The 27,655-nt window shown below is 49.6% G+C and overlaps 3 protein-coding genes across 9 annotated transcripts in view; 1 reads left to right on the top strand and 2 right to left on the bottom strand.

The window, feature by feature from the left end:
* Aunip (aurora kinase A and ninein interacting protein) overlaps window positions 1-5,410 on the top strand; it is a 14,458-nt gene extending 9,048 nt beyond the window's left edge. For all 4 annotated transcript variants that reach the window (XM_008836790.3, XM_029565222.1, XM_029565221.1 and 1 more), the window contains 2 exons: window positions 1,308-1,437; window positions 1,773-5,410. In XM_008836790.3, coding sequence (XP_008835012.2) covers window positions 1,308-1,437; window positions 1,773-2,602 — 960 coding nt within the window. In that variant the 3' untranslated portion in view covers window positions 2,603-5,410. The remainder of the gene's footprint in view (window positions 1-1,307; window positions 1,438-1,772) is intronic.
* On the bottom strand, window positions 4,836-16,398 carry Mtfr1l (mitochondrial fission regulator 1 like). Of its 4 annotated transcripts, none has more exons than XM_008836789.3 (7): window positions 16,316-16,398; window positions 13,491-13,625; window positions 12,979-13,083; window positions 9,625-9,734; window positions 9,206-9,417; window positions 7,929-8,214; window positions 4,836-5,803 (listed from the first exon to the last, which is right to left on the bottom strand). In XM_008836789.3, the coding sequence occupies exons 2-7, from the start codon at window positions 13,512-13,514 to the stop codon at window positions 5,698-5,700; spliced, it is 843 nt and encodes a 280-aa protein (XP_008835011.1). In that variant the 5' UTR covers window positions 13,515-13,625; window positions 16,316-16,398; the 3' UTR covers window positions 4,836-5,697. The 4 variants fall into 4 exon arrangements, with proteins under 4 accessions (XP_008835011.1, XP_008835008.1, XP_008835010.1 ...); XM_008836786.2 differs by having other exon boundaries at window positions 7,929-8,250; window positions 16,316-16,395; XM_008836788.3 differs by having other exon boundaries at window positions 7,929-8,250; window positions 16,340-16,384.
* A 2,265-nt stretch (window positions 16,399-18,663) lies between these two features.
* Selenon (selenoprotein N) lies at window positions 18,664-26,833 on the bottom strand (the record flags this gene model as incomplete). Its single annotated transcript, XM_008836785.2, is given in 9 exon segments — window positions 18,664-20,846; window positions 22,090-22,191; window positions 22,279-22,391; window positions 23,515-23,620; window positions 23,928-24,116; window positions 24,264-24,345; window positions 25,744-25,881; window positions 26,295-26,419; window positions 26,624-26,833. Coding segments are annotated over 9 exon segments (1,236 nt in total), but the record flags the coding sequence as incomplete, so codon positions are not given.
* Between the last annotated feature and the right edge of the window lie 822 nt (window positions 26,834-27,655).

Below are 27,655 nucleotides of genomic sequence, written 5' to 3'. Positions count from 1 at the left end.
CTTTTTGAGACAGGGTCTCCCTGTAGCCCCAGCTGTCCTGGAACTCATTTTGTAGACCAGGCTGGCCTTGAACTCACAGAGATCCGCCTGCCTCTGCCTCCCAAGTGCTGGGATTACAGGCATGCGCCACCACACCCGGCTTGATGTTGGTATTTTTATGGGGATTATATTGAATTTGTAGATTGCTTTTGGTGTCATACTTTTCCCATTGCTGTGATAAAATACCCTGACAAAAGCAACCTAAGGGGAATGGGCTTTTTGTTTGTGGCTCACAGTTGGAAGATAAGAGTGCATGGTGGTGGTGAAGTTCTGGCTGCTGGAGCTTGAGGCAGCTGGCCACATGGTATCCAGAGTCAGCAGTCAGAGACTAATGATAGCTGTGCCCAGCTTGGTTTGTCCTTCCTATGCAGTCCAAGGCCCAAGCCCAGGGAATGGTGCTAGCTGCCCTGAGTGGATCTTCCCACCTCAGCTAGATAATCCTCACAGGTGGGCCTTGAGGCTTGTCTCCTAAAGGATTTTAACTCCCATCAAATTAACACTTATTACCACCAGAGTAAGATAACCATCGTTACAATATTCTTCCAATTCATACTCATGGGAGAGCTTTTCATCTTCTAGTGTCTTCAATCTCTCTGAGTGTTTTAAAGTTTTCATTATAGACATCACCCATTTCCTTAGTTTATTCTGAGGTTATTTTTTTCTTTTTTGAGGCAATTTGGAATGGGATTTTCCTGATTTCTTCCTCAGTATGTTTGTTACTTCTAGCAGAGTTCAGAGTGGAGAAGGTGGACACCCTTGATTTGTTCCTGATTTTAGTGGAAATGCTTTGTTTTTTCCCATTTAACATAATGTTGGCCATCGTTTTATCATATATAGCCTTTATTATGTCTTTATGTTCTTTTTGTTCTGAGTTTTCTTCAGGACTTTGATCATGAAGGGATGTTGGATTGACTTGAACCCAACCTATGAGGTTCTGTAGCCGTGTTCTTAACCACTATGAAACTATTTGAAAGCTAATGAAAATGCATCTGCTGCAGAGAGTGCATTAGTTTTGGGCTATTTAATAAACAGTGTTTGTCAGCCTGACTGGTTCCTGTTGGAAAGCCGAAAGACTGGGCTGTAGCTGGAATATGTGATTCCTGAGATTAGGATCTCCAGGATGGCAGGAAGACGATGTCCAGCACAAGCTCCTAGAGAACAGGATGTGTTGGGGTCTAAAGTTTGAACCAGTATAGTTTCCAGTACTGTTGTTTGCCTGGGAGCTCTTTTAATAGCATTTAATAAGTTCAATTATTTTTCTCCCTCAGACACATTTAATTAAACAAGGTACCAAAATACTAGCACTCTTGCCTGGAGAGAGAAAATCTAGTATTTCTTTTACTCAAAGAAGCAGCACTCGGCAGACCAGTATGACTTCCTTCGTCACCCTGAGACCAGGTATGATGATCTGGGGAACTTCATTAGCCAAGGACTAAAGGAGTGCGTTCATTTCTCCACATTGGAACATTAATGAGATGTAAATGCTATGTTAAATTTCTGACCTGTGTTATAAAACAAAAACTCAATGCTTTAAAAAAGTTTTTTTTTTTTTTTATTTTTTTATTTTATGAGTGTATTGCCTACAAGGCAGGATGAGCAACGACAAAGTTATTTCAAGAGTCTAAGACCTCTGTACTAGGTAGTAACAGTAACTGGTATTGGACTCAGAAAAGCCAACAAAATTCTGCTCACAGCAGTTTTCTCAGTGCAATTATCTACTCTTGTTTTATTAGGAATGACAAATGGTGGTGACCAGAAAAGTAGTTCATCTCCCATAGAAAGTCACCTCAACAAAGAGTCCAAGAAAGATGCAACGCGGATAGACAGTTTGGTTCAGGAATTGGGAGGTGATTGCTTGGTACCCCCTTTGGCCACTTCAACTCCTGCAGATATCCAGGAAACTGGACTTTCTCCTCAGTCTCTCCAGACTTCTGACCACCATGGTTTGGGAACCCCAGTTTTGACTGTGCTGTCTTTGCCCCAGCCTGACATCTTGGTGTGTGCTGAAGAGCACAGAGCCTCACTGGCTTTGTCCTTTACCCAGGACTTGGAAAATTCTTGTTTGCTGAACCAAAGAGAGAACAAGAGGAAAAGGGAATGGCTTCATGGGTTGAAGACCATCTGTCCAGGCATAGAAAGCCACGTCAGATCACCTGAGGGTAAATGCCATCATTGCTCAGACAAAGCTGAACTGGGAAAGAGGTCTGCCAAAGAAAATAGGCAGGCTCCTGTACACCTTCAGACCTCCAGGGAATCTTGGAGTAGGAAAAAAACACGACCAGTGACAAAAAGCCTTTGTCCTCTTTCTCTGTTTTCCTGGGACAGTGAGAAAGACAAAGACTCCTGGAGTCAGCTTTTCACTGAAGATTCCCAAGGCCAGCAAGTTATTGCCCACAACACTAGAATGCCTTTCCAAGATGTAACCAATGCCTGGAATCAGGGCTTGGGACAGTTTCCTGGCATCCCTTGGGCTCAGGGCCAAGATGGACCTACTCAGTTACATCTGCAGCCAGACCTGCTCTTTACCCAAGACTCTGAAGGTAATCAGGTTATCAGGCACTAGTTCTGAATGTTTGTGTGAGAGTTTGGCTCTGTACATGTCTTGAAATGGCAGAGATGCAGGAAAGTACCTTGTAGGGGGCCTGGGTATACATGAGGGTTTAGGTGAGAAAGTCAGGTGGAATGAAGCTGTTGTCATTGTGGAACATTTTTCTTTTGTAAATAAAGCAGGTAGTGCCACTGGTTGACTGTAACATCATGCTTTTTCCTCAGGAAGGTGGTGCCTGGTGCATTCCAGAAATGAGTTTGATGAGCAGAATGCAGGGCAGGAACTAATCACTAAAAAGCACAGAGCTGCTACCCTGCTCCAGGTGCCTGGCAATGCCTCTGCTTCCTACAGATGTGTGCTCTTTTGATCTCTGACTGTTCTCACCCACTCAGCCTAAGCCTGGGCCCATTATCCCCAACTGCATTTTTTTGTCTTTTTGAAGCAGGGTCTCCCTGTAGCCCTAGCTGTCCTAGAACTCAATGTAGACCAGGCTGGCTTTGAACTCACAGAGATCCACCTGCCTCTACCTCCCAAGTGCTGGGACTACAGGCGTGTACCACCACGCCCGGTCCCAACTGCATTTTAAGAAACTGTCTCCCAGAGCTGGAGATGGCTCAGTGATTAAGAGCACTGACTGCTCCTGCAGAGGAGCTGGGTTCAGTTTCCAGAATCCACATGGTGGGTGGCTAACAATTATCTGTAACTCTAGTTCTAGAGGATCCAATGCCCTCTTCTGGCCTCCAAAGGCATTGCATACACATTGTGCACTTTTAATGTACATGCAAGGCAAAACTTGTACATTTAAAAAAAAAAAAAAGTTAAAAACTAAAATTATCTCCCAACGCAAGTGTATGGAGTGGTGGAAGGGAAAGGTAAATGGCTGATGGTACTTTTACTTTTTTGTTTTTAACAGTTATTCTCTACCCCAAACCTGAGCTATATAACAATCGAGAGAGAACTATTAATCCTCTCCCACAAGGGAAAGAGAGTCCTCTTTGGAAAGTTGGCTCTGGTGGTAACTAAAACATTACCAATTTTTTTTTTTGAAAAAGCAGCTTTTAGGGGCCTGGAGAGATGGCTCAGCAGTTTAGAGTACTGGCTGCTCTTGCAGAGGGTACAGGTTCAATTCCAAGTACCCCATGTGGCGAGTAATAACAATCTGTGACTCCAGTCCCAGGGGATCTGATGCCCTCTTCTGAACTCCAAGGGCATTTGCACAACATGGGTGTGCTTACACATATGCAGGCAATATACTCATACACATAAATAAAAAATTTAAAGCAACTATTAGCTGGGTTATTGAGGTGGTATGCCTATAGTCCTAGTACTCAAGAGACAGCCAAGAAGATTGCCTTTTGAGTTCAAGACCATCTTAAGCTACATAGTGAGTTCTGGGCCAGCCTGGGCTAGAAGGGGCTCAGGTGATAGAGTGCTTGCCTAGCATGCACAAAGCCCTGGGTCCTAACACTTGAGACAGGCAAAAGGATTGCCATTGAGTTCAAGACCAGCTTAAGCTACATAGTGAGTTCTGGGCCAGCCTGGGCTAGAATGACATCCTAGAAGGGGCTCAGGTGGTAGAGTGTGTGCCTAGCATGCATAAAGCCCTGGGTTCAATCCCTAGCACTGTATAAACCAGGCATGGTGGTGTGTGCTGAAATTCCAGGCACTCAAGAGGCTGAGGGCAGCCTGTGCACCTTAGTGAGAAACCTCTCAACAGACAGTAATGAAAAGGGCAACATTTAAAAATGATGTGTATGTTGGAGTATGGGCATGTGTGTGCCACATTAGAAGATAACATCCAGGAGGTGGTTCCCTCCTTCCACCGCCATAGGGTTGCAGGGTTTGACTCAGAAAGCCAGCACTTTTACCTGCTGAGCCATCTTACTGGCCCAAGGCAGCGTTTTAATAATGTATGTTCTTTCACTGTCCTGAATCCAACCCAAGCCCAAGTCTGATTTGGCTTGTTCCACCAAAGCAACATTCCCGGTGCAGCAGCTTCTCATAAGTGAGTCACTTGAACAGCCTCGAGAAGACAAAAAAATAAATTTTATGGAGCTGCTTTTAGAGGAGTTGGGTTGGGTGAGCAGGGGGCCAGGGTATCTAGAAAGAAGGAAGAAACCCCCTGGGGAAGTTTTAAGAGCAAGAAAGAGGGGAAGCCAGGAACCTGCTTCAGAAAATTCAGACCAACAGGAGCCCTTCATCCCTAAAAGCTACTGTGGTCACAACTCCAAGATGGACAGAGAGAATACACTTTCTCCAAATCCTTCATTTAATCTCAGGTAGTGCTTCAACTCAAACACAGTATACATACCATAAAGAAAAGGGCCCCGAGGGCACTCGAATCATGCATGATGTGGTAGGTACAAACCTCGGCCCAACCCAGAACAGTTAGTCAGTGGCCTGGAAGAAGGGTGGCATCTCTTTCCCCTCCCCATTTCTCCTTCCTAGCTGGACTTAAAAGTCCATGGAAGAAAAAATTGTTAGTATACTGATGAGGCCTTGGAGGGCAGATCTGGTTGTACAGTATTATAAAATATGTTTAAGAAAAAATAGCCCAGGCCTCCCAGTAGCACTCCCAAGTATCAGCTGGTCCAGTGGCCTGACCTCTATTATCTAGAGAGGGAAACGGTGATTGCTGGGCATTGGTGTGGGTTACGATTGAGCAGCATAAGATCTTCCCTGCCCTGTGAACAAGTACATTAAGAGCCCCTTCCCCTCAGCTCTGCTGCAAAGAAACTGCTGAGTGAAAGCTGTGCAGGAAATGTCCGATGAGACCATTTATGGAGGCTAATGCAGTGGTAAGTCATTCACTTAGGGCCTATTTTCATACAGGAACAAGAAAAAAACAAAACTTCCATTTCACCCCTTCAATGGCGACACCCCACCCTACACGATGACCTGCAACAAATGTCTCAGCTCAAACCACAGACCTCAGCTTCTGCTAAGGTTGAAGTAAGGGTAACAGAATCCAGCTCTTCTCTTTCAGCCCAAGCCCTAGCTCGTCAGCAAGACGTGCAGATTCTGAGAGGCAGAAACATCTGCAGTGAGGAAGGCAGCTATTGAAGGAATTCAGGAGCATGAGACTGAGTTCTGCAGAGTTGGAAGTGCTGTCAGTTTCCCTTTCTACTGAAGTCTTCTTCCTTCAGAGCAAACTTCCTCCTTAGGACCTCAGAGATGAGCACAGCAGGGTCCTCTTCCTTCATTAAACTCCGACTCCTGGAGACACAACAGTAGCTTGTATTTAGGGAGTTCTTGCTTTGTGACTATGTACACGTAATCTATTCAGTCTTCACAGCAGTTCTGTGAAGATGCTATCTCAAGTTCCCCTTGTCTATGGGGACTCACGTACAGAAGGTCATAGAGTCATAGTTAGCCTCTGCCCTTTAAACCAAGCTAGCTGGCTCCAGACTTCATCTCTTAACTGGAGTGCTTTACCCTGCCTGCCTGCCTTTCTTTTTGAGGCTTTTTGCTTTTATTCTTTGGAGTTTCATACAATGTATTTTGATCATGTTTCCCCCTCCCCCAATTCCTCATAGATCTCCCCCGACTTACTGTTTCTTAAATGGCTGTAAGTATGGACAAAACAAAGGACCATCAATTTGTTGGAATTCTAGCCTCTATTAGTACTTCTCAAGAGGGTCTACAGGAAAGATGACAGATGGCCCAGCCATTCCTACCTCATTAGTTCTGGAGAAAAGATGTGCTAAAGACACCCTACCACCAACCCCCACCCCCACCCCTTAGGAGAGCTAAAGTTCTTTTTTTCCCTCATTTTATAAGAGATCAAAATCATAGCAAAATAATTGCATTATAAGTAACTGTGGCATCAAAACAAACTTTAGATCAGGGTAGGCTCCAATTTCTTCCTTCATTTACCATGAAGAGTGTTCTAGATGCTTTGAAATAGTTGCCTGAAATTGTACTAAACTTAAATACATATGTCCCCAGGAAGGTGTTTTAATAGTCTTTCAGGGCAATGCAGAAAGGCCAAGATCGACCATTAGATCTGAAAGGGATCGCCTTTGGTCTGTCACATTTCTGAACTTTGGCTGACCTGGCTGCCATCTGATTATCAGTTATTTTGATTACAAGAGGGAACAGATACCTAGACACAAGTGGGGGAGGGGGGTTGGCAAGAAGGGCCTTGGATGTAGTCTGGTCTAAGAAACCAAGTAGAAGTATAAAGCTGAGCTGGAAGTTCATGCCTGTAAATCTAGCAGGAAACTGAAGGATTACAAGTTCAAGACCAGCTTGAGCTACAGATGAGACAGACATGTTTTAGAGTTAATCTGTAAGTCACTGCGACTAGAAGGTGGGCTCAAGGTGAAGCAGCAGCTGAATCTGGGGAAGTGAGAGGTCAAAGAACCCCTGGTGAGCGTGACCTAGATGGCTGAGGCCAGACAGGAAGCCAAGAGTGACTTCCCTAAAGAACAGCTGCTTTCCCTGCACTAACAAATGTAGCTATACTGCCTGGGCGCAGGCCATCAAGGCTTGGATCCCAAACAAGAGCAGGCTCCTCTGTGGAGTCCCAGGAAGCTGCTCAGACCATATCTGGAGAAACACTGCAGTGTGGTAGCTCCCTCAGGCTGAAGCTCAAGGGTGTCTCTAGTAGGTACATTTCTCAAGGGGATCAGAGGGTAGCCTTGTTTTAATTCCAGGCCTTCCCAAATTCTCTCAGATTTCAGCAAAATCAACTGCAACTCCATTCCTTGCGTATTCTGCTTTTGTAAGTTTATGGAGTATTTTTTTTTTTTTAATGTGTATGCCTGTATTGCCTGCATGTAGTAAGAGCACTCATGTCCTGCAATGCCTAAGGAGGTCAGAAGAGGCTGTCTAATCCCCTGGGACTAGAGCTACGGACAGTTAGTGGCCATGTGGGTGCTGGGATTCAAACCCAGGTGTTTTGCAAGAACAACCAGTGTCCTTCACTGCTGAGCCATCTCTCCAGCCCCAGTTTATGGAGTATTTTTAACAAACCTAAGCACTTCTGATGGGCAGCCAGATTTAGGAACTACCTATGAATCTTAATATATGTCATAAACCTCCAATTTTGAAGCATAGAACAAGGGGGCACAGCTACTAGCATTATGAAAACTGAAAGATGAAACCATCTAGAGAAAGAGGTTAGACCACACTTGTGAAATTCCCACCAGTCTTAGTGCTTGGTTGAAGTGACTTAACAGAACAAATGGAGTGTTGCTTTTTCCTCAAACTGGGCCCTAGGGGGTCAGCACACCTTATGAAGGTAGCAATACAGTTACTACTGAGGACTTTGTCTGTTTTATTAGATCATTAGCCAGGGGTGACTTAAACAGATCACCAGAGCTCCTCAGATACTTACAGATCTTGGCTCTGTTTTATCCGGTGGAAATCCTTCAAGATACCCATCATGTCTGCAAAGCTGCTGGCCTTGGACAGAGAGATGCAGTCATCTTCTTCAGACGAGCTGCAGGTAGCTTTATGTTCTGGTTTGCAACATTCAGGGCTGGCAGAACAAAGCAGGGGGACTGTTGGAAGCTCAGGGACCTCTACCTCAGTCTCCTCCGTGATGTCACTAATGACAAAGGAAGTTGTAGAGTGGAATGAGGATCCAAAACAAGGTAAAGGAGAAGAGACATTTGAACTTCCTGGAGATAAGAAATCTGGCGTTAATGAAGCCGAAGCTGAAAGAGAAAACAATAGGTATGATGGACACTGGGCTATAATGCAGCAAAGATACCTTCTCATCACAACCCTGCCTGCAGAACATAGTTATTTCCTGAGCTGACACCACGACATTCTGAGAGTACTTAGGACGGTTATCTGTAGCCAGTGGAGGGGATTTGCCACTATGTTTCCCACTCAGGGAACAGACATAGAGGAGCACTGGGCTCTTCCCACTGTCCATGAGAGAAAAACCCATCCCCAAAGGTCCTGGCTCTTACCACTCCCACTGCAGTGAGCTATAGATTAGCAGCCTTGTCTTAAACTGAAGCAGCCACTGAGCATATTGATATGGAAAAGATTCACTTGTTGGTTGTCTGTGCTTCTGGTCAGGGCAAGTTCCTAATTATTTCCAGTGGCTCTGCCTTAACTGGACACAGCAAGTTAGACAGAGAGGTGATCTTGGGCAGGAAGGACAAGGAGAGGGTAATAGGTACTTAAGGGGATATGTCTCATGGTGCTGGTAAGGAATGCTTATTATATTGAAAAGTGGGTTCTGCTTAAAGATACCTGGAAAAGGGTATTGTTTTTCTTTTTTTGGTCTTGAGAGAGGGTCTCCCTGTAGCTCCAGCCAGCCCAGAACTTACTATATAGACCAGGCTGGCCTTGAACACACAGAGATCTAACTGCCTCTGCCTCCCCTCCCGAGAGGTGGGATTAAAGGCGTGGTATTGTTTTTCTAGCTAAGAGAAAGAAATTTCCTGGTGTCACTGGTTAAGTGAGGCTCTTGTTCCTAAGGAAACCAGTCAATCCAAAATGACCAGAGGCCAACATCTATCTGGGCCTCAGGGCAAACCCAGAGCCCTGAGTCTACATCTTCCTGATTCACAGACCTCATTTTCCTTATCCTTATCTTGCCCAATAACCAGGGAAGAAGGCAGCGTGCCGTGGTCTAGCCCTGAATCCAGCTCCTACCTGCATCAGCTGCTACTATCTTGGCAATCTGACTGCGCAGGTGGCTCAGCTCATCTTGCAGCTCTGTAGTGCGGCTTAGGGCAGGCAGGGCTGGCTTCTTCAGGGCTAGGAGCCTCTCCTCAGACCCACGTAGATTGGGCACTGAGGCATTTCGCTGCATGACAATCAGAGGGCTAGGCTTCCAGGTGTGTCTCAGGGGGCGCGTATCGCTCCTGGGCCAGAGAAAGACAAGTATGTCTCAGCACAGACAGCTGGTCACGACATCCCTTATTAAACTCCTCCACCCTACAAGTTCTGTTCCCTTCTGAGTCCACAGCTCTCATTCCTACTGCCTTTAGCCTCTCATAAGTACCCTCCTTGCTGACTGCCACGTATAGAAGCTCCATATTCCCTAGCACACTGACTTCTGCCTCAGCTACCTGACCCGGGCATATGTTTCCTCTTCATCTGCAGCAATCCAGGCGATGTCAGCCAGAGTAGGGACTGGGGGCACATCTCTCAAACAGAGGTCAGAGATGTTGGGCAGGGTCTGTGGGAAAGCAAAATCCACCAACATTTATCAATACCATGATACCTAATCGTAACAAAGTGGGGCATCTAATCCAGCACTGTAAGAAGGTGTCCTATGGTAGTCGAAAATTGTTCCTGGTTAGAAACAGCTCCAAGAAGGCTAATACAGGTTTGTGGGACTACAAACAAGTCAGAGTATTCAATGGGACTGGCCTGAGTTATCTTTAATTTGATAAGATTACAGGCCTGGGCACTATACCTAGTGGGATTTATTTATCTTAAAGATTTATTTTTATTATTTAATGTGCCTGAGTGTTTGCCTGCATGTGTGCTTATCATGTGCATGCCTGGGAGGCCAGAGAGTGTTGAATCCCCTGTAGCTACAGTTAGAAATGGTTGTGAGCTACCATGTAGGTGCTGGGTCCCCTCTAAAAACAGCAAGTGCTCTTCTCTATCCCACAGTGGGATTTCTTAAAATAGTCCCTCAACCCAAATGAACATCAACCATGAGAGACTCAGAAAGTGACATGTTGAATGAAAAGTTAGGATTCAATCATCATGTTGATTAAAAAACAAGCTTCTAGCCCGTGGTGGTGCACGCCTTTAATCCCAGCACTTGGGAGGCAGAAGTAGGCGGATCTTTGTGAGTTTGAGGCCAGCCTGGTCTACATAGTGAGTTCTAGGACAGCTGGGGCTACAAGGAGACCCTGTCTCAAAAAAGATAAAAAACAAACAAAAAAATACAAGTTTCTAGCTGTGCTTGGTGGCACACACCTTTAATCCTGGCACTTGGGAGGCAAAGGCAGGCGGATCTCTGTGAGTTCAAGGCCAGCCTGGTCTACATAGTGAGTTCCAGGCCAGCCAGGACTACAGGGAGACTCTGTCTCAAAAAACACCCCCCAAAAAAAACCCAAAACAAGCTTCTAGAAAAAACAGGAACTACACTACACTACAAGACTGTTAGTGTTATGACTATGATAAAAGCCTTTTCTCTTTTACTTTTCATCATTTTAATTTATCTTTAATACTTTAGATGGTTAAACTTAATAAGGCAGGAATGTTTCCTTAACTACTTTAAGGATCAAGAAAATGAAGCACACCTATATAGGAACACCTACACACAAGTTTTGGGTTTTTTGAGACAGATCTGTAGCCCAGGCTGGCCTAGAACTCATTGTGCTATCCAGACTATTTTCAGATTCATGACATTCCTTCTGCCTCAAGCTCTCAAGTGCTGAGCCACCACATTCAGCTCTTATACACAAGTTAAGTGAAAATATTTCTGCTACAAACTGTTTGGCAGGATCAGGGGTCATTAGCTTCTTTTATGTAAAGAATGGGGACTCACAGCAGTTAAATGATAACTTCAAGGTCATACAGAGTACTTCCACTGACCCAGGCGCTGCTGTTCCATTTAAGGAAGTTTCCATTTGCTTTCTTAGATTAGCTCTGAATGCTCTAGGCAATTAAATGAATTATACAGTGCCTGACAAACAGTATGTGTTCAGTAAATGCCAACTAGTATTAATACCATTATACATGTCCCTCCTTTGAGGGAGTCTATGTCCTTAATGCCATTGCCCACCAGCATCTGGACAATGGCCTAAAGTGTACAGTCAGGCTGGGTGAGGTGGCGCATGCCTTTAGTCCCAGTACTTGGGAGGCAGAGGCAGAGGCAGGTGGATCATTCTGAGTTCAAGGCCAGCCTGGTCTACATAGTGAGTTCAGGTCAGCTGGGACTACAGGGAGACCCTGTCTCAAAAAAAAAAAAAAAGACCAAAAAAAAAAAGACCAAAAAAAAAAAAGCATACAGTCAAATGTGGGATAACTCCAATAGTGCCATAGTCCTAACTATACTTCTCTGTTTCTGATGCTTCTGAGCGCCGAGGATCATGTCCTTCCTGTGTCCTTAAGGCAGTTCTGGATAGTCTGTGGTCATGAAACATACCTATATACTTCCAGTTCTGACTCTTAATACCAACCCTGATACCACTTCTAACTCTGGATCCAGTTCCTACACAGATCTGCAGTTAGCATCTTATATATAAACATGGCTCTCATTTCATTGTCCACCTGGGCCCAGGTCCTTTCATGCACATATTTCTCCCTCCTCTGTATGGCAATCAGTCTTTTATGCCTCTGCTTCCCACATTCACACACCATAACCATTTGGCATGGAGCAAGAGCCTCACCATGAGTTCCTGGACAGAGGCACCTGGCTCTAATAAACACTAGGTAGGTTTCTACTGCAGACACATGTAGAGACCTAGGCCAGACAGGACTCTGCTATTGAGCAGATGACAAAGCCTCCCTAGACACAGCTAAGCCTAAAGTAGTTTGTTTTTTTATGTGTATGAGCATATTGCCTGCATGTATGTAAGTGCACCCATGTCATGCAATGCCCACAGAGGTCAGAAGACGGCGTCAGATCCCCTGGAACTGGAGTTATGGACAGTTGTTAGCTGCCATGTGGGTGCTGGGAAATCAAACCTGGGTCCTCTGCAAGAGCAGCCAGTGCTCTTAACCACTGAGCCATCTCTCTAGCCCCATAAAAAACTTATTTGGCTGGGCATGGTGGTACACGCCTTTAATCCCAGCACTTGCGAGGCAGAGGCAGGTGGATCTTTGTGAGTTCGAGGCCAGCCTGGTCTACATAGTGAGTTCCAGGACAACTGGGGCTACAAGGAGACCCTGTCTCAAAAAACAAAAACCAAAAAATTTTATTTAATCAGGGTCTCCCTGGAGTACCAGCTGGCCTGGAACTATCTATGTAGACCAGGCTGACCTTGATCGCATAGAGATCAAAAAAAATTTTTTAAATAAAAAATCCGGGTCACTTAGCAGAAGCAACAAAAATAAGATTCAAGATTATTAGTTTATGCCAGGCATGGTGGTGCACACCTTTAATCCTAGCACTTCAAAAGCAGAGGCAGGCAGATCTCTCTGAGATTGAGGCCAACCTTGTCTACAAAGCAAGTTCCAGGACAGTTGGGGCTACAGGGAGACCCTATCTCAAAAAATTAAAAAAAAAATTGAACAATTACTAATTTATGAGCAAACTGGAAGCCTGACTTATGGTCACAGGTCTGTATGCAGTCAGAAAGGCAGTGACCAGGATCCATTAGAAGCACTTAGTAAATATGTTTTGTCAAAATGAAAAGTGACCAGGAAAGGAGGCAAATGCCAAGAGGTCTGTGGCAGAGAAGCAGCCTCACCCCCTACCCTCTGGGCTTCTATTTTTTGTGCCCTTCCAGTGCACTCACCTCAAAGGATGCCCGGGGACATGGTTTCAGGGGCAGGTTGGTCCCAATTCTTCTGACTACACTTCGAGCAGCCCCATGTGGCTTGTTTTGCCAGATTGGGATAGTCTAGAGAAGAGAAACAACAACCTCAGGAGTCCAGCAACTGTCCCTGCTGTCCCTTCTATCTCTTCTGGGAGCAAGTCAATCATAAGGATAGGTTCTCTATCTATACCTGCTGTTGCTAAGGTGGTCAGTGATTGAGAGAGCCCAAAGAAGGGACTAGAATTAACTGGGTGTAGGCACTACTTAGGTTCCCTCCCCTTTCTCCACACTGAAAGGTGAAAACATGGACCCCAGAAGTGTCCCTAAAATCACAGTAGGATCTTCCCTGGGGGAGGACATGATGACACCTTGCTCCAGTTCTAAGCTTTCAGGGGAAAGGAAGAATCAACTGGAGTCTCAGGGCCTTGCACAGTTCTTCAGCAAGCCCAGCACTCAACTCTCCAGCCCCCAAAGGTGGAACCACTCCTTACCACATTGGCTTCCATTCTTGACATTTCAGCCAGCTCCTGCACTAGAAGGGCAAGGCAGCCACAGGGCAGCTTGGGAAAATGGGAGGTGTGGCTCCTTCATATCAAGCCATCTCCAGGAGCACAAGATTTCCTGTTCTGTGAAACAACCCAGAGTAGGGACTCAGAGGCCATCACTGAAGCTTCACCAAACAAGCCCTCTGCAGAGCCACTGATAAAACCAAGACCTCTGATGTTTCAGGGAAGAAAAGCTGCCATCACCTACCAGTCTTCTCTGAACCTAGACCTTTAAAGGTTATGTTTCAGACTTGCTGAGAGAGCTTAGCCAACCAGGGAACTTCCTGGGCTCTACAGTTTCCTGAGGCAAAGCTTGACAGATGCAGTAGAGAACCATTTGGTAGTTACAAAAAATTCATGGGAGAGAAAACTGAAGGTACCACCCAAGACCAAACAATTGTTCTTAAATATGCAAGGGGGTCAGGAGAATCAAGAGCCAACTCGTGCTAATATCAGTCTACTGGGCTACAGGGAAAAGAGCTTTGTGTGGTTGTCATGCATCATCCACCCCCAACCACAAGCGTTCTACCACTGAATGGCACCTCCAGCCCCAAGAGCATCAATTAAACAAAAAACCTTGGCTTAGCTAGCTATAGCTTTGTAGCCAAAGGCAAGTCATTTAACCTTCTTGAATGCTCGTTTCTCAATCTGTAAAAAGGGGACACAAAAAAAGATGCCACTCTAGGTTATATACCCTTAGGATCAGTGAAACTGGGGGTTTAAGGTACTCAAATGTAAAACATAAATGGGGTAGGGTCACTTCTGACTGTATTTTCTGAAAATTTCATTTTTTAAAATTTTTTTATGTGTATGTCTGTATTGCCTGAATGTAGGGTAAGCACACCCATGTCATGCAATGCCCACCAGAGGACAGAAGAGGCTGTCGGATCCCCTGGAACTGGATTCGAACCCGGGTAATCTGCAAGAATATTCAGTGTTCTTAACCACTGAGCCATCTCTCCACCCCCGGAAAATCTCATTTTTAAGTTAACATACAAAGTAAAACTCCTAACTGCATTCTTCACAGGTGCCCTTGCTGCTGAAGAGGGGCAGCCAGAGCTATGGACTGCCTTGTCCATCAGACACCAACAGGATAGCCTGAAGGTGCTATACAAGGAGTCAGAAAGTTGTGCTTTTAAGGAACTGGCACAACAGGACAGGACCCGAGCACATTTTCCTAAGGAAGCTGCACATCACTACTTAACAGAGACACACTAAGCAGGTGGTCACAATGTGTTCACTATCTTGGCTCAAGGCTCCATGAGTTTGAGGATGGGCAGAAAACAGCAGCACCAGCACAGGAAGGTGAGGGACAGGGTACCATTGGTTGCAAAGGCAGACTGGGGATGTGTCATAAGGGCTTGGAATGCTTGGGTGAGAAGTCACTGGGAAGCTCAGGTCTGGTTCTGAATAGGGGGGTAGACTGGACTGGCAATATGGACTTGGCATTTCTCTTCTACTCTAAGACAAGGTGTCACTATGATATACAGAGAGAAAGGGAGCTGGAAAGTTAAGGGCTTTGTCTATGGCCAGGCCCTCAGTGGCTCTACAACAGTAAGTGCTTAAAGTCTGGTCCAAGTTCTGCTGCCTGAATCTCATGCGCCATCTTCTTGGTTCACTCCAAGCCTTTTATCAAAGTCCTTCTGTGCCTGGCTTCTGGCCACAAGTTCACTGAACAGTGCTGCCCACTTCAGTCATTGCAGCCAATTCTGTTTCATCTCTAAAGACTCCAGCTGAACCTAACCCTCAGAGCTCCTATCAAACTAATAATCCTACTTATCTGGTGTTTAAACTTTTAAAAACTGTCCTGCTAAAAGACTCCACAGTTCTCCAGCCTGCAGGGCCCACCACAATGGCCCGACCCCATCTTCTCTGCCCTCTCCAAGCTCAAGTACAGTACGGCCCAGTGCACATTTGGCAGCCTCTGTCCAGGGCCACACTGCCGTCCTGTCAGTCCTCTGCAGCCCCCCCCATCTGAGCTCCAGCCCGTTCTGCCGCCTCTGCAGGACGCTGCAACGCCCCTTCACCCTGCTCATCCCAGGCCGCTAAAGACGGGAAATAACCAGTCTGCACTCAGCCGGGCCTCTGCCCAGCACAGTAAGCACTTGGCCACCCGCGGAACTGAGGAGCTGGAGGTGGACACCAACTTCGCTCCGAGGCCCCGCCCCCCGTGTCCCCGCAGGAAGGCACTGCCGGATCGCTGCGGCTCCGCACCTCGGCCCCTCCGCGGCGGTGGCCGGCTGTTCGCGCGCGGTCTCCGTCTCCAGACCCGAGCTGCGCCGAGAAGGGCCTCGACCTGGAGGCCCTGGGCTGGGGCCGAACTTTGCCCGGCGGATTCCGGCGCCGAGTGCCCGACGGAGGCCGCGAAGCCGGAGCGGCCCCGGCGGCCTGTTGCGGGCTCTCAGGACGCCCCCTTCCCCGCCACCGCGACCCGGCCGGGTCAAGGTCGGCTACGTCCTCGCCGCGCGTCCAGCGGCCCGTGTACCCAGGACCCGGTCGGAGCGTGCAGGGAACCCAAGGCCGAGGCGGGCCCTGGAAACGGAGCTGCCGGAGTAAGGAGACCGGGGTCGGACTCGGCCCCCACTGCCGGGGCACTCGGCGAACAACTGCGCCTCGGGACTTAGTTTCGCCGGGCCAAAGGGGGCGGACAGCGGCGACTCCCGCGAGAACTCGCACGGGAACAGGAGTCGCGGGCTCCGCACAGCGTCCGGCACCGACACCCGGTTACCGGCGGATGGCACCTTCCACACCCGCCGCCCCATAGGGCTCACCTCAGACTCCAGCTCCGGACTCACCTCGGCCCCTCCTACCTGCGGCCCAGCCTCAACCGCCCTCACTTCCGCTGACCCGCCCCGCCCCCGGAAGCGATCGTCTGCAGCTGCGCAGATTCCCGGCCCCGCACGGGGCGGGGGAGGGGCGAGGCAGCGCGGCCTGCGAGTGGACACGCCTCCTGGCCATGCCCGGCTCCCGGCCAAGCCCTGCCAACCCTCCCCCACGTACACCCCCCCGCAGGTGCCCCTACGGCGCAGCTCCCTGACAGCTGACTTCTGGAAGCTGTGGTCGGTGCCTGAAATAGCGGTGCCGCCCTCCTCACCCCTACTGCCAATCTACGATCCTCGTTCTGGCATTTCAGCCTTCCCTCTCTAGTCTGGACTCCGTCCCACTTCCTGCTTTCCATGGACTGTGCGTGTATGTGACAGTGATTCCCTAAGATTGTAAAGCAACTGAAAAATTCTCATCTAGCCACGACTCCCTACAAAGTCCCCAGCAAAAGTGGACACTGTCTTAGACCTCCACCTTCCAGTGCTTCAGAGTAGCTTTCTTTTTTATATTTTTTTAAATATTTTTTATTTATTATTTTTATTTTATGTACATGTATGTATTGCCTGCATGTAGGTAAGTGCACCCGTGTCATGCAGTGGCTGATGAGGACAGAAGAGGCCATCGGATCCCCTGGAACTGGAGTTACCGACAGTTGTTAGCTGCCATGTGAGTGCTGAGTGCTGGGATATGAACCCCGGTCTTCTGCAAGAACAGTCGGTATTCTTAACCGCTGAGCCATCTCTCCAGCCCCACTTTCTATTTTTCTTTTATTTCAAAAGCCCTCTCTCTCTCTCTCTCTCTCTCTCTCTCTCTCACACACACACACACACACGCACACACACAGCATGTTCAGTTTGTTTCGTAGATGGGTGGATGGCACTGGGAGACTCCTTCCAAGCTCACAAGCCTATCCTGGCTCGGTGCTCAAACCTTCCCTGTCATCCATCTCCATGACATCCAGTTACTGGAACACATTTCCTCCTCGTCCTCAGCACAGCTTTGCTTGGTTCCCTGGCTGCAGTCCCTTGCTCCTGAAGCCTGTAATCTCTATGCCAGGGACAAATCTCTTGGCTTTGTGGGTGGACAGCCTATGGCAGTCATAGCAGGCCCTACGCCCAGAACTTGCCTTACTACGCCCATACTTTCCTTATTTTCCTGCTGTGATCCTCTTAGAATTACAATTGTGTTACTCAATAACTGGTACTCTGAGAAATGTGTCCTTAGGTGACTGGGCTATGTAAACATCCTAGGTGTACTTACACAGACCTAGACGATGACTGTACTACATACCCAGGCTGTATGCTCCAGGCTGCAAAGCTGCACAGCATGGTATTGTACTCTATGTGTGGCAGTTTATCACAAGGGTAAATAGCTATCAGTGACAAAACCACCAGTGTAGCACATGACTATTTTTAAATTTTTGGCATATTTCTTGCACTTTATTTTGTACTGGTCCCCACAAATTACATAAGTGGTTGTGGCCAAAGACCTGAGGGTCAGACCATCTATCCAATCCCCTACTACATTCAAATGATGAAAGCTGATCTCAAGGTCCAGCCCTCTTTCCAGGATGGCAAAATGTACTTGAACCATCATTTCCCCCTCCTGGCCAATGACAGAGAGTGCACATCTACTGTCTAGCCAGAGTACACATGCCCTACTCAGATTCCTGTGTGAAAAGAGCAGAACTCCCTAACTTGGAAATTTACTTCCCCAAGCCGATAATTGATACAAGGTACAAAAGGTTTGGCTCTGCAATGTGACATGTTTGCAAGCCCTCTCTGGATCACAAGGATAGGCTTTGGCATTCTGTCCTTCTCAGCATTTTCTCTTACCCTTCTTTAACTCAACCCTTCTTTTTACAGGTCTTAATTTTTTCCTTTACATTTATTCTCTGTGTGTGTGTGTCTGTGTGTGTGTGTGTGTGTGTGTGTGTATGTATGCATGTGATGCATGTACCATGGTGCCCATGAAGAGGTCAGGGGACAGCTTCTGGGAGTTGGTTCTCTCTACCATGTGGGACCCACGGATTGAACTCTGGTCATCAGGCTTGACAACAAGCAGGCTTGACAACTTCAGGATCATTTTTAACACAAAGTACCAGATCCTCAAGTATATATTACATGGTCTATTACAAACATACCTTGGGCAAGTCACTCATGCCCTCTGATTACAGGCCCCAAAGACATCCCACCTCAAATGTGTCCATGTCACAGTCCCTTGTCCATTTCCCAAGAGAGACAGCAGTCAGAAGGACAGAATTAAACATCCTGCTCAAAGGAAAAGCACTGAGCCATCTTAGCCTCTCTGATTTATTATAGGACATGTTGGGGACAGAGGAACCAAGAGGCAGAGGGGTGACAAAAGCACATCTGGAGATGGGTAGAGGTGTAAGATGAAGACTTGGAAAGCCCAAGCAGTCAGTGCTTTACATAGGACCAGAATTGTTCAGTGTGGAGTCTGGGTCTCTGGTGAGAGAACTAATGTACCCATGCCTAGGAGACAGTGCAGATTGGGAAGGGCTCAGGTGCCCTCTGTCTCTGTAGAGGTCATGGCAGCAGTGCCTTTTAGGACAGTGAACCTGCAGAGCTGTTGGCTTCCTCCCTGTTTGGTATGGAGATCAGGGGACATGATAATTTAAAAAAACATTCCCATCACAGGAAGACGAGGCAGGGGTATAAAGAAAGCACCTCCATTGGAGTCAAATATGGGTCTGAATCACAACTCTAGTACTCTGAGAGGCTCTGGGAGGTCACTTTGCTTCCCTGAGACTCAAGAGTTTTCATCTGAAAAATGGGAACAATTTTCCACCTCACAGGGTGTTGTGAGAATTTAAAGAGGGAAAAAAAATTGTGATCTTAGCAAAGTGTCTCAGAGCCAAGGCTCTTGGAAACAAGCTGCTGTGGGGCAGTGGCAGGCAGGAGAGCAGGTCTAAGGGACAGTCTGCCTGCCTTCTTCCTCTACCAGGTTTAAAACAGAGTCCCTGGTGGGGCAAGGGCACAACAGGAGAGAACAGAGCACACGGAACTGGCTGATGACGTCAAGGCCTTAATGAGATATAAGTCCTAGGCTCCTCCTGGGTCTGTGTGGAGGGCAGGTAGAGCTGGGGGAGTACTGGTCCTCAGAGGACTGCTTCTAGAAACCTGGAGGAGCATGAAGAGAGGCATATTTCTTCCCACATGTGCAGCTGCGAGAGCATCAGACTGGATCCATCTGGGATTTCAGACCCAGCCGTCATGGGGCTGCTGCTGGGGGAAGGCTTTACCCTGTCTTTCTCCTCAGCACTCAGATTATTTTAAAAAAATACCTATAAACTGTGAGAAAGTTCATATAAAAACACTTTGCTGCATGTATAAAAGAGAGACTGACCATGGTCAGCGGCTCAGGATGTGGACCAAGTCCCCGAGTTGCCAAGGGGAGTTGGAGCCTCCCAGTGGTAAATGAGCAGTTCTGGGATCCCCTGGTGGCCAGGACGGTGCTGGCTGTGGGGAAGGTTGTGTTCTTTGCCTAGGATATCCTTCTGTGAGTGGGGGTTGGGGTAGGAGGTGTCATGAGGATGCTGGCTCCAGCAGTCCTGCTCTGACTCTGCTAGGGCAGATGGCAGGAATGCCTCGGTCCCCAGAACCCCCTTGGTAAAACACAACCTACTTCATAGCAAACGTCCCCAACTCCCCAAACAGACCTGGGGTCTGGTTACTGGGTCAGTAGAATGCTCTGGAGAGCAGCAGTCAGACCGTGTGGTTTCCTTCTGCAGGAGGGCTCTGCACATGGGCTCCAGACAGGTCTCCAGCTGAGAATGATCCCAGCTGGGGACACTAGACACAGAAGGCTGCTGAGGGATGGCCAGGATGGAAGGCTCCAGACAAACAGGCATAACTGCAGCCTGGCCCCTTGGCCATACTCCTTGATTCCTTTGGGTGGGGCCACCTTGTCTTTCCAGCCCACTCTGCTAAGGTCTTCACAGAGACCCTGGACTATGTCACTGGGTAGGAAGTCCAGGGACATCACCCCAGGTCCTGTTTTGGGGGTCTCTAAGAAGCTTCTGGAGCCGGGTGGGTGGGGAAGAGCTGACAGCAGCAGCAAACTTGGTTCATTGACTGGGTCAGGCAGGCCCCATCGTCTATCCACTATCACTCAGGCTAAGCAAGGGTGGCAGGTTTAGTTGAACTTGGACCCTGAAAGGTAGCCTGGGAACGAGGTGAGGACCATCTCTAGTCTGAAATGGCCCGAGGGCACTTTGGCCTCACGATCTGTGGGGACTGTCCACTAGATTTCCACTGGGTCCAGGTTTCCTATGCTCTCTGCCCACTAGGGTTGGAGGAGGGGCAGGCCTCGCCGGAGTCCCTCCTTCAGGAACTGCATGTAGGTGGCCGTGGAAGGGTCCTCAAAGTTGGATGAGAAGCTGAAAACGTTGTTCTCCACGTCCTCAGGCTTCATGGAGGTGATGTCCAGGAAGTAGTTGGCGTTGATGTGGTGGACCTGGGGGAAGGGCTGAGTGAAGAGAGGCCCTAGGCACATTCCCTTCTGCCTCAGCTCACACAGGGCCCTCTGCTGAGGATGTGTCTTCCCCCTACCCCCCACCCCGACCTTAGCAACTAAAAGAAAACCCATCTTTCAAAGTCACCTTTTTCTCTGCCCCTCTGATCTCTGCCTGCAAATGGCCTCTCTGTCCTCAGGACCCCTGAGCTCCAGTCAAAGTGCCCAGTGCTCAATATGTATCCCAGTCCTCAGTGTGCATACCGAACCTTTTCCGCTCCATTTGACCACTTAAGAGCACAAGTCGAGTCCCTTGCCTTTCTACAAAGAGCCTGGCAGAGTGGGTGCCCAATGAGGGAACAAATGAGGGGGCATGGATGAGCAAACCAACTCGTGGATGAAGGAGATCTATGCCAGACAGAGTGCCCCAGCATCTTGTCCACTCAGCTTCATGACCCCAGGGCCCTAGCCAGGACAGGCTCCATAGAGTGGGAGTCACCTGTCTGTCCCTCAGGCCTTTCCTCCCTGGGCCTACTCTCACCTCAGTTTGGGCCGGCAGAAGCCTCAAGCGCATTCACTGCCTCTCCCTCTCCACCCAGCCCTCACTGAAGTCTCCTCAGCCCCAGCTCCTGCTCCTGGCTACTCCCACCTAAAGGCCTCAGCAGCTCATCCTCCTCCTCAGCCCTTCTTCCCACATGGACCACCTTGAGATTGAAAATGGGGCAGTTGCTCAGAGCTGGAGCCTCTTTGGCTCACAGGTAGCCTGTTTTCAAAACCCACTGCATGCAACTGCATCTTTTAAGGCCAAGTCCCCAAGCCTCCTAAGCCTCACTTTCCTAGTCTGAAAACAGGCACATCTTCCAAAGCTGCTGTGCCACAGCACGAGGCCCTGTAAGCAGCAGCCCTCAGCGGGGTTCATCTGAAATCTTGGCTCAAGCCAGGCCTTCCTCTGGTCTTCTGCCTTCCTCAAGGCTTCCGCTCCTCCCTCTGCCGCCACAGGGCTGGCTGCAATGGTCTGGGGAGACTTCCCTCCAGCCAGGCTTTGTTCACTGAACTGACAGGTTCATATGGGGATGTGACCCCAAATGACCCCAGTGCTGCTGGACTAAGTACTTTGCTATGCAGTCCCCAAAGCATTCCTGAGGCCCTCTGCTCACCATGCGATAGGGATGACCAGCTCAGACCATCTGAGATGAACTCAGACCAGAAGAGCCCACCCCTCATGTCCCTGCTCCCTGGGGCTTACCACAGTGCCATTGGGCAGGCAAATCATCATCTCTACAGGGAAGCTGTACTTCTCCAGGTGCAGGCCCGCAAGCTGCCTGTGTAGGGGGTTCTCCTGCTGGTTCTGTGGGGACAGTAGCATTTCCTGGTACTTATCTGGGCTCAGTGCTGTCTTGGGGACCGCCACAGCCCACCACCCTCACCCACTCACCTGCAGGTCCTCCAGCTCCTTCACCAGGGACCAGGTGCTGATGAAGCTCTCGTTCAGGAGGGTGAGGATGGGCGGGCTTTCCAGGACAGTCTCCCGGAGAGTCCGCCCTGAACCTGCTCAGGGTGAGGACAGAGGGTGAGAGGGTCCCCAATCTTAGAGACCTGGGTTTGGCCAAGCCTCATGGGCTGAGGAACATCTCTGCACCCAGGTGAGATCACAGATTGAAAAGTAGATGCTAGCTAGAAGTGGTGGCTCGTGCCTGTAAAACTCGGGAGGCTGAGGCAGAAGGATTGCCATGAGTTCAAGGCCAGTCTGAGCTACAAAGTAAGACTCCGACTCAAGAAACCAAAAAAAAAAAAAAAAACCAAAAAGCTCCCCCCAAACTCCAAAGAGTAGATGCTGACATCCTAGGCTGAGACTGAGGGTAGGGGTGGGGGTCTACCTGGCCCAGGGCTTGTCAGCAGTGACAGCTTCCTAAATCCATTTAGCTCTCTGTCCCTGTGGCCTTTACACAGCCAATTTTTCTACCTAGAGCCCTCCTCCTCCTGTCACTTGATAAACCCCTTCAAAGTCTCAGCTTAAATGTCACTTTCTCTAAGAAGCCTTCCAGACCCCCAGCTACAGTCCTGCTACTTGGCCTTTCCTTATATGGCACTCACCACTCTTGGACTTACCCATCCCACGTCTACATGTCTACACCACACTGGGATAGTGTGTAGCCACTGCAGATCCCCCTAATGTTTGTTGAGTGACTGGATGAGGGCAGGCACATTGTTTTCCTTAGCTTTGAACACACTGCTGGATACCCAAAGAACTTTCCAGTAGGTCTTTGGCAAGCTTTCTGAAGACGAAACCCAAGCCTAGCCTCTGGAAAGGTTTTCTCCCTCATTTCTCAATTCTGCTTTCTGGGGTACAAGATACTTTCACACCCATCTTCATGACTCTGGGGGTTAGGTATGCTCTCCCCCTTTCTCTATTAAGAGAACTGAGGATAAGGGAAAAGAAGTTGCATGGTCAAGTCACTAAGCTAAAATGGCTGTTTGAACCCCTTTGCTTGGCCATTCCGTCTACACCTGGCACCATCCTCTGGGCTCAGCACAGAAACTGTAGGCCTCTGCCCTGGGTGGCCCGAGTCCTCATGGCTCCAACAGGACAGTCCTATTTGTTTCGGAACCAGTTCCTCCCAGGGTGTAAGGTCCACTTCTTGCTCTTAGATCTGGCCAGGGGCCCCCTTACCTCAGCAGGACTGGTCGTCCAGGGCTCCCCACAGCAAGATTGAATGCAATAGTTTGTTCTCGGCCTTGGCTCTGTCAAAGGCCTCTGTGAATGGCAGATAGGTGACCTGCGGTCAAACCAAGACAGAGAAGCTACTGTGAGTGGCTGGGGTCCTGTTTGGTGGTGTGCACATGAAGTATTTACCCATGTGGGTTTGTGTGTAGGTACATTTTGTGCATGTGCACATGCGTGCGTATTTGCACACATGCAGTTTGTATGAGTACAACTGAGCCTGGGGAGCCTCCTTTAAGTTTAGAGTGACAGAGAGGAGCTCCTGTGGCCTGAGCTGGCCCTGTGCCCTAACATTCCAGGCCAGTGCCCACAGTTGGACCACAGCTCCCAGTCTTGGCCCCACAAGCCTCACCCCACCTCACCTTCTTGAAAGGATACATGGTCACCTCCAGGCGCCGGGCGGCCTCCTCCCAGCTCAGCTCCTGCTGCCACTTGATCTCCTCAAACACAAACTGGAGGGGCTCCCCTGAGGGTAGGTGGCTGTCAATCAAGTTGCCATCCTCATCCAGAACCACAGAAGGCACTGAGGGGCCCACAGCCTCCAGCTCCATCTGGGTAGGAAGTCAGTGGTGAGGGGTGGTTCACAGAGGGGCTCTGGGAGACTTTTAAGGATGCTTTACTCTATAGAGCTAAGGAGACGGGGCCCTGGGCAGGGCCTTACGGCTGAGCCTATCTGGGAGGGGCCCCTGAGTGCTCACCTGGGGTATGTAGCCAATGTCAACTTCCATATTGCTGGTCTCACTGGCCCCATACAGCCACTCCATGTCCACATTCAGGGACCTGTGGAGAGCCAGGGCAGAGCAACGTTACCATCAGAGCCCGTTAGCCACATTTCAAGTGTCATCTAGCTTAACACAGCAGCTGTTCTATTTACAGATGAGGACACTGAGACTCCACAGGTGTCACTGGGATTTTGACAGCAAAGTCTGGGCCAGCCCTGAACTGTATGCATAATGCATGTACTGCTCACAATCTTTCAAGGCAGAGAGATGGTCAGTGCCCTGCTGCAGGGCACAGGGTGGGCAGCAGTGAGGACTGGGCAGGTGCTCTTTAAGGGACCGCAGAAGTCTGGCCTGATTAAGTGTGATCTGCAGGTCTGCCACCTGGGGGAGCTCCAGGACTGCCAACCAACAGCCTCTGCTGCGGGTGACTGGACGCCCTCAGAGGACAGCAGTGTCCCTGTGGCCTGGTTCTCAGACACGGGTCCAGGAGCAGCAGGCCCTGGCTGGTCATCTGCTCCTGCTATTCAGTCCCCTCCTCCTCAACACTGAAGCAAGTGTGCCAAGGTCAGCTCCTCCCCAGGACTAAGCTAAACCCATGGAGGCAGGCACACCAGCATGGCCTCACTCTGCCTCTCTGAGGAGGGTAAGAAACCACTTGGTGCTTTTTCAGGCTCTCTCAACCATTCTGTCACCTCTGCCCCATGGGTCAAACAGGCCAGGAGTCAGCCTCCTACCTGGCAGGTGGGGAAATGGGCCTAGAGAGGGCCATGCCTTGACTACAGCCTTGTAGCCCATTGTTGCTTAACTGGGGGCCTCAGGGCTCCCAGCCCAAGTCTGTCCTTGCACAGGCCTGTTGCAAGTCTACTTGCTATCTGGAAAGACTCTCTTGAAGTCAGCCGCCTCTGTTCTGCTAATAGGGGCCTGACCCTGAGCAGGCTGAGAGGTGGCACAGCATTGTCTCAAAAATCCCTCCAAGATTCTATGGTAGAGGCCTTCCCTTAGGCCCCTACCTGTGCTGTTCCCTCTCCTCCCCAAGGGCTTTGACTAGACGTCCGTTCCTCTAGGAAGCCTTCCTGGACCCCCATGGGCTCTGCCCAGCTGCTGGCCTTCTCAGTGACATGAGTAGGCTAGGGTTACAGGTCTGTCTGTCTGGGCCTGTCATTGGAGGGCGGAGATACCAGCTTCAGGGAGGGTCTGCTGGCTGCTGTGCTGGTTTCCCACAGAGGTGAGGGGAATGTCTGGGAGATGTTTGTGAGAAGACGAGGGGACCCCTAAACTGTCTTACACTGCCTCCTCCGGGTCAGCACCAGGCCCTTCCCAAGACGTAGCGCTGGGGAATAGGGAAGTGGTTTTTACCACTTTACTGAAGGGTCTCCAAGCCCCCGACTTCTGAGCTCCTGTAACTGAACAACAGGTAGACGCAGGTTGCCAAGGCTGTGCCAGGGCCAGCTCCTACCTGTGATTGGGAACGAAGAGCCGGAAGTCACGGATGTGGGTGGCATCTTTGGAGAGGATGATGTGGCCTGTGAACTGGCCAGGGGAGAACCAGAAGGGGAAGTCAGGAGGCTCACTGAGCTGGAACTCGGCATGGATCCTGTGGGGGAATGGGGGTCTGCTAAGCCTGAACCCCTTCCTACCCTATTTCACCCAAAGTAGGGACAGGGAGAAAGCAGGAGGCCCTCCAAAGGCCACCACCTGGATGCCTCTGTCTCTCTACTGCCTTCCTTGGAAGCCTTGCCTGACCCTCCCCTGAGCGCCTTCTCCAGGGTGTGCTTGACCCATATCCTGGTCCTCTGTGTGGATGATACCACTGTTGGCCACCAGCCAGTTGCAGTTCCAGGCTAAGCAAGTTCTAGACCCTTCTCACCAAATCCTCATGTGTCTCTGACCCACAGATAAGGAAACTGAGGCTCAGAGAGTCTGAGCCCACAGGGAGGGAGGTGATGAAATTGGGGATCTCTGACCAGGCCCTCCCTTCCCCTTCCAGTCACTGTAGGTACCACTCACCTGAACATCACAGTATAGTAGGAGTCACTGATGGCGGTCAGGCAGGCAACAGTGCCCTGAGGGGCAAAGCGGGTCTTCACAAAGGGGCGTGGGTGGAACATGCTTAGCAGCCGATGGATGATGACCTGGGGACCAGGGACAGCAGTGGAGACCCAAGATGACTTGCTGGGCCCTGGGGTTTGGATCTGCAGGCTGAGGGTCAACCCTAGACCCGAAGACCCAGGGGATGGGGAGACCCAGAGGGAGGCAGGCCTGGTATTTGGTGTAGCCAAGAAGGGCCACATGGGCTGGGTCCAAGTGAAGGCTGCATCCAGCCCTGCTGCCCTTACCTCCTTGCCCTTGGGTGGTGGTGGATAGAAGCGGTTGTTGGACAAATAGCCTGTGAAGACGCTCAGCTCACTGGGGATAATCCACCAGGGCTGCCCCAGTTCCTGACCTCTTGGGGGCAAGAAGGGCCGGAAGTGTCGAGCAGCAAACACTGCACTTGGTGAGGCTGCTGTTGTCCAGTTGCGGAGGCCCGACAGTGCAAGGCGGGAGACCTGGGACAACAGGAGCCAAGACTCTAGGTATCTGCCCATGTCACTTAAGCAACCGCCAGACTGTAGACTGGGAGAGCAGAGGGAGTGTGGGGAGGGTCATGACCTGATGACAGCCACAAGCTTAGCCCTGTCCTGCCAGAGAGAGGCTTCTCTCTTTCTCTCTCCCTCTCCCATCCCCACCCCTCTCTCTCATACATACACAGCACCCCCTCTCCCCAACTCCAGGCCCAGTTGAGGCCAGGGTTGTTTGGGTTGTTTGCTGAGGGCAGCTGAGGAGCTGGAGGTGCTATCCAGCCTGGAACAGGGTGGTGGAGCTCTGGGCCTCATACAAGTTCCAGCTCTATCATCTGCTAAGCTCCTGACCAGCCCTGGGTGCCATGTCTGCTCCAGGCTGCATGACCCCATCTATGGGCCTTGCTTCATACTCCAAACCCCTTAGTCTCCTACAGACCAGAGTTGACCAGAGTTTGGATTTATGTTGAGTCTGATGGGGGAGGTGGGTGAAAAATTTGGAAATCTCTGGAGTCAAGAGCAAAATTTCAGGGACGTGGAAAGGTCACTCCTGGAAAGAGCCCTGTCTCCTGTCACTGGGCCCCTGAGCAAGGCCTTCCCTCACTAGTTTCCTCTGGCTGAAGAGCAAGTATGAGCAGGAGAGGAGAATCAAAGGCCACAGGGCTATCTGCACTGCACATGTCTGGTGCTCTGAGGCAGAATCCTAGGCTACGAGGCCCCTGTTACAGCTCCAGCATCGGTAGCTCCTCCCTGTGTAGAGCCCTGAGACCCTCTTCATTCACCCGCTACCCCCCAATCCCTCCAGACCCC

This window comes from Nannospalax galili, unplaced genomic scaffold (genome assembly GCF_000622305.1).
Source record: "Nannospalax galili isolate Female #2095 unplaced genomic scaffold, S.galili_v1.0 scaffold1258, whole genome shotgun sequence".
In the NCBI taxonomy this organism is placed as follows: domain Eukaryota; kingdom Metazoa; phylum Chordata; class Mammalia; order Rodentia; family Spalacidae; genus Nannospalax; species Nannospalax galili.
This window is presented reverse-complemented; position numbering and strand designations above follow the sequence as displayed.

Bases quoted from the DNA above. Each gene is read 5' to 3' on its own strand.
- Mtfr1l (XM_008836786.2), bottom strand. From the start codon at position 13,514: ATGTCAAGAATGGAAGCCAATGTG. The intron at 9,735-12,978 runs GTGAGTGCACTG...GCTTTCCCACAG, and splicing joins GTCCCCGGGCATCCTTTGAG to ACCCTGCCCAACATCTCTGA. The intron at 9,418-9,624 runs GTAGCTGAGGCA...TCTCTGGCCCAG, and splicing joins GAAACATATGCCCGGGTCAG to GAGCGATACGCGCCCCCTGA.